The 6000-nt window shown below is 39.3% G+C and overlaps 2 protein-coding genes across 2 annotated transcripts in view; one reads left to right on the top strand and one right to left on the bottom strand.

The window, feature by feature from the left end:
* NENF (neudesin neurotrophic factor) overlaps window positions 1-6000 on the top strand; it is a 1081512-nt gene that overhangs the window by 306844 nt on the left and 768668 nt on the right. The window lies entirely within an intron of this gene.
* PACC1 (proton activated chloride channel 1) overlaps window positions 870-6000 on the bottom strand; it is a 245467-nt gene continuing 240336 nt past the window's right edge. The window contains exon 7 of the mRNA XM_044055402.1: window positions 870-1170. Coding sequence (XP_043911337.1) covers window positions 1009-1170 — 162 coding nt within the window. The 3' untranslated portion in view covers window positions 870-1008. The remainder of the gene's footprint in view (window positions 1171-6000) is intronic.

Here is a 6000-nt window from a genome sequence, read left to right as displayed (position 1 = left end):
ACATCTAGAGCCTTCACTACTCAGTCCTAAAGATATTTACCCTAAACAAAACTACTCTGATGACAGTACAAGAGGTGTTTTGCTTTCAGAAACTGACGCAATTGGCACTTTAGAGGACGGTCTCTCCATTTGTTTTGCTGATATCACATGGCTTCACTGACAGTGAAATCAGGTAGATTTTTCAGTAGTTCTCAAACTTCTCTATGTGCCTGCTTTTATACTGTGAAACTAAATGTGTCTCTCCCTTTAGCTGTGAGAATTACTCCTGCATGGAAATTTACAGTACAGGAGCTGCCATGACAACAGTTAGGATACAACGGCGAGTTCTATCTGACCCAAACCCAAGCTTTACTTGTTGCCTCTCTCCACCTGCAATTTACTAATCTCTTATGTCGACTCACTTAGCTTGCCTTTTCTCCCACTGGGCAGCTTACTCTAACTTTTAAGGCTCACAGAACTAGCACCTAAGAACCTTTACTCAGAGGCACTACCATCCAAATCTTAAATGGAATTAATTTTGCACACATTCCCCAGAATCCTCCAGTCCAATAGAAAAACAGAAAGGAGAATGGCCTGGGCATCTTCTCTACATACAGTACTTGAAGGGTATCATCGAACTAGATTTACATAGCTTATCTAGTAAAATGTTAGTAAACACAGCTGAAAGGAATGTGCAATTGGCATCAGAATTATTGAGGTATCTAAAACGGCACTGAAAATAATTACATCATCAAATACACTGAGTTGCTTAAAAAACTGAAGCCCAATGAAGCTTCAGCAATGGTGCCCCACCAGGTAATCAATACTTTATATGAAGACACAAATGTGACTCCATTTTTGCTATAGAGAACGTACAACAGACCACCAGGCACAGTTTTCCATTATGTCTTGCACTTTAAAAATCTGGAGAAACAAAAAGGTGTTTTCACATTACTAGGTACTGTTGATCTCTACTAGAGTTCTAGAAGGCAGAGAAAATAATTATACTGCAAAAGTTTCCAGAAGCATTCAACTGATATCTTTCAGTTCCCTGGTTCGGTTTCTTAGCTGTCGCTTCCTGATTTTGATCATCCATTTGATGCTAAACTTTGCAAAATCTGCTGCTTTGAACAAGGCAAGAAAAATACCACAAAGGATAGCAATCATGTTCCAGGGGTTGCCGGTAACTATCTGTAAAGAAAAAAAAAATTGTACATGAAATGTTCCTGTTCGGTGACATCCCATACACAGTCAGAATGTTGTGTATACAGAGTGTACAGCTGCTTAGCATCTTGGTAAGGAAAGATTGCCCCAAAACATGTGACACATTTTAAGTTAAAAATCATATATTTTTACATATCTCCTTCCATAAAATAAAATAAAATACATGTAGGCTGCACATAAAAATAAATAAAATTAAACACACACACAATTTTTCTAAATAACTAGGTCAGAAAGTTTCAAGAGAACAAATGTCAAGAGAAAAAATGAATCAACCACTCATCAATGAACTGTATAACATTATTTTATAATAGCTGTTATTGATAATATAATAGTACTTTGTAAAACTTGCTAACTAGTTTACTGTCATGAAATGTTTTTCCTTCCTGAAAGTTGCAACCTCAGCAGAAACTTACAGCCAACAGAAGTAAACTTGATTAGCTAGAATAAAACATAATTAAAACTTAGTCACAGAAGACTAAACTGCCTGTATCTAATATTTCACTGCAATAGCATCCAACAACTGAGCTGTTTAAAAGTCATGTTTGGGCACTAAGCCCTTCACAGATTTCCTGCTGCTGAAGACAGCACCATGCTTGAGGTAGCACACTACTCAAAAGAAACCACTCCTGCTTTCACAAAAGTTATTCCTGAACTCTCCAAGCTACTTAGGTAAATGAGGAATCCTGGACAGTACTCCCAATTCCAAAATGGGAATCAGACAATTGTCCATTTTGGACAATGAGCCTAGCAGCACAGCAACATCGCCATCTGTAAGTGGGAACTAGCATTGCAAGCATTAAGCTGTACAGAGCCTAAATGTTTGTAGGACCAGTTCCCACATACATGGGTCAGACAAGGAAAGCTGGTGGGGGTCAACTGTGGACTACAGACATGTAGAGTAACTGCTTTTCAGTGGCTGTCACCTCTGGGCACCTAAGAGCAAACAGTGGGCACCTAACAAAGCCCCATTAGCCTAACAAGCCTGGTCTGCAAGACCATGGAATGTATCATAATGGATGTTATACACAAAGACATTGGTAATCTCCAAACTCTGGACCCCACCCAGTTCGGGTTTATAAAAGGCAGATCATGTCTCCTAAACCTGATAGACTTCTTTGAAGCAGTCACCAAAGCCGTAGATGAGGGTAAGGTGGTTCACACAGCCGATACAGATCTAGCCAAGGCTTTCAACACCATCCCCCACTCTGGAATTATAGATAAACTCACTAAACTAGGTATAAATCCCTATGTCACAAGTTGGGTTGTCAAATGGCTCACCGACAGAACCCACACTGTTAAAGTAGCAGACTTGAAATCCGACTTTAGACCAGTGACAAGTGGAGTACCACAGGGTTCAGTCCTGGGTCCTCTCCTGTTTAGTATCTACTTTTCTGAAGTACAGGCTAACACAGAAGGTCTTTGGCTAACAAAGTTCGCAGATGACTGCAAACTAGGAGCCATAATCGAAACTCCTAACGATGTGGGCATCCTACAAAAGGGCCTCACAGAGACAGATACCTGGCGTCAAAGCCATGGCCTCAAGCTCAATGCCAAAAAGTGCATTGTCATCCCCTTTGGTAAAAACTCTGTACCCATGAGCTACCACAGAGGTGGTAGTCTACTTAACACCGAAACTGTGATAATAGACCTTGGGACACAGGTGGACAGTAGTCTCTCTTTTGATAATCACATCACCACAGTAGTCAGGAAATCCTTCTACGAGGCACACCTCATCACAAAAGGTTTCTCATCCAGGAAAAAAAGAGGTCATTGTTCCCCTCTACACTTCACTCATTAGACCCATTATAGAGTACAACGCCCCTTTTGTTATGTACCTCACAAGACATCTACAACAACTGAAAAGGCCACAAAAATACCTCACAAAGAGGATTACCGGTCTCAAACAGATGCCCTATGCAGACCATCTCAAAAAACTCCAGCTTTACTCCGTCGTATATCGCCTACTCACAGGCGATCTCTGCCTAACATACAATGTCAAACCCAGAGCTATTGGACATGCTCCACTTAAAGAAATCCCAATCCCACGAGCTACACGCTCTAGGACCTAAACCTTGTCACTACAATAAACAGAACATGCTGGAGGGATAGATTCCTGTCCCAGAGACTTCTCATACTCTGGAGCAAGCTACCTATCTATATCAAACAAAGCTCCTCATTAGCATTCTTCAAGAAAAATCTTGATGATCGGATGGGAAATAGGAAATTCACCCCGGGAATCACCTCTGTGGCTCTGCTCGACAGGGGCACGGGAAAATAATTTTCTTGGGTGGTGAAAGCCTAGGGTACCTTTTTGACTAGGCTTATACAGGCCCTAGGGCCAATAGCCTAGTACCTACCTATGTACTTTTCATACTGATTCTGGGTTGCACTACATTAATGCAGCCTGGCAATCTGCATCCTCTCTCATGCCAGATGTGAGCATGTCTACATGACAGACTCTTAAACTGTTATGAATGCAGTTTCATGTCTGACATATGGGTGGTGCTGTGGGGACAGTCAACATGGAGTGGGAGCTAAGGTGTGGGTCTGGCAGTACATGTGGTATTCTAGAGACGGGTAAAGAGAGTCATTAATAAAAAAATGCTTATGAATCTCATTACCTCTCCCTGGTATGATTTGCAGCCCACTGCACAGTGGTGTATACCATAAGGGTCAAATGGACTGGATTCTGACCCACAGCATAAAGTATAAGAACGGCTGTGTGAATTCCTGTGGCTAGACAAGGAGGTAATGAGACTAGATGAGAATTCCCGTGGATATATGTACACACACACACACACACACACACACACACACACACACACACACACACACACACACACACACACACACCACAGTTTTCTAATGGTGAAGTGGTGAAGGATCTCCACAATGCTACCCTGATTATCGTGGAATCTGGGTATATTGCTTTGCTTGTACTTTATTTTTATTCCTTGCTCTTTTTATTTCTGTTCCTGCTTTCCTGTTAAAGCACACAGCCCAACACTTATTCCAACAACAGCTATTATGTCACTATACACAGTAAAATAATGCGTACATAAAATTTACTGTTAAGATAATTTAAATGGTGTTTCAGATTAACTATGTCATATTTAATAACACTTTTAACAACTAAGTGGTGAAGCCACGGATTAGTATTTGCTACCGAATAAGTTAACATGTATTTGTATAAATAGTAAACAAAATTTAATGTACGCAATTATACTCCTTTTGCATTATACATTTGACCTGATAAGCATTTTGAAAACGAGATTATAAAAATATAAATGGGCATAACGCTTTTATTCAGTACATTAATATAATTAATGCTATAAACCTTGACTGTTATGTAAACACATTTTAAAAATAAACTGAATAAACAAGAAAGAAATGGGTGTACCAAGCAAAAAACAAACAAACACGGAGTAACGCCCAGGAGGTAGAAAGAAACTGGTCGCACACTGTCACGTGTACAAACAAAAACGTTTATTCCAAAATAAAATTTAGCTTTTTCGTCCCTAACCTGGGACTTCATCAGAATACCATGCAACTTACATTACTTCCTTTTGTCATCAGCAAGTGACACAGATCCATATTATTACACAGCCAGCGCTATTAAAACCAGTGCCACTGTTATAAAAGGCAAACTTTTGACCATGTAAATCAAATATACAATTAATTAACTACTTTTAAATTCAATGTGTAAATAAATACATAGAAACAATCACCTGAATTAGAAATTATAAGCCCAGTGACTGAGCATCCACACATTCTAATATATGTAACAAATATGTAAAAAACATGAAAAACAATAACATTCCCTATTTTATCTTTAAAACATATGTATCTAATAAAACCACAATATGAGCATCTCAATCTAGCAATAATAAATGTTTGTACCCATGACATTGTATGACCAGTTTCTTTATACTTCCAGGGCATTGCTTTGTATTTGGTTCTAAATTTTAAAAATAAACACCGTGACTGCAGCAGTCAGAGTCATATGGTAAGCTATAAAATAAAAAAAAATAGTTATGTTTTTTTTTTAACATGTACTGTTCCAAGTGTAAAATGCTTCTAAAAGATAAACTGAATAATTATCATTTGGTTTAAGTGGGTCCATTAAGCCTCAAAAAATATTTTTTTCCTCCCACTGTCTGAAAGTCATCAGCCCGCCACCTGGCCAAATGGTTCATTCATTCCTCATTACTGGGGTGAGGTTCGGTCAGGACAGGCCATCTTTTAGGAGATATTGGGAGTAGCTTGGCTTTTTTTTATCACCCGATTGAGCACACTCACATCACTAGGGAAGGGAGCATGAACTAGGCAGACAGCAACAGACATCCTCACTTCTGTAACAAACACTGTCAGGAAGCTAAGAATTGGTTTCCCCAGCCACCACCACAGAAATCTCTGCCTCATATGTTCTCCAAGTACCCGCTCCCAATCTAACCCACCCGGAGAGGTGAGCAGGACATGTCCCTTTATTGCTGTCCCTCCCTGCTTAGCTCCTCAAATGACAGGGCCAATCAAACCCAGTTGGCAATTTCACTGTCAGGACTCTATCCCTCTACACCGTTGAGCAATGCTGTGATTTCAGTATAGTTTTATATTAAGGGAGATTTGTAAAATGACCTTACTGCAATTTCTTTTCTCTGTTTAAATGTAGGTTACTGTGTTTACACAAACTGGTTTACATTCATTGTGTTACATATACAAAATTATTATTTTAAAAGACCTACTGGATTAATTTAACTGCATGTTGTTCTTTGAGCACTGATGGGCACAATATTTACA

This window comes from Protopterus annectens, chromosome 1.part2 (genome assembly GCF_019279795.1).
Source record: "Protopterus annectens isolate FY-2018-M chromosome 1.part2, PAN1.0, whole genome shotgun sequence".
NCBI classification, from domain to species: Eukaryota; Metazoa; Chordata; order Ceratodontiformes; family Protopteridae; genus Protopterus; species Protopterus annectens.
This window is presented reverse-complemented; position numbering and strand designations above follow the sequence as displayed.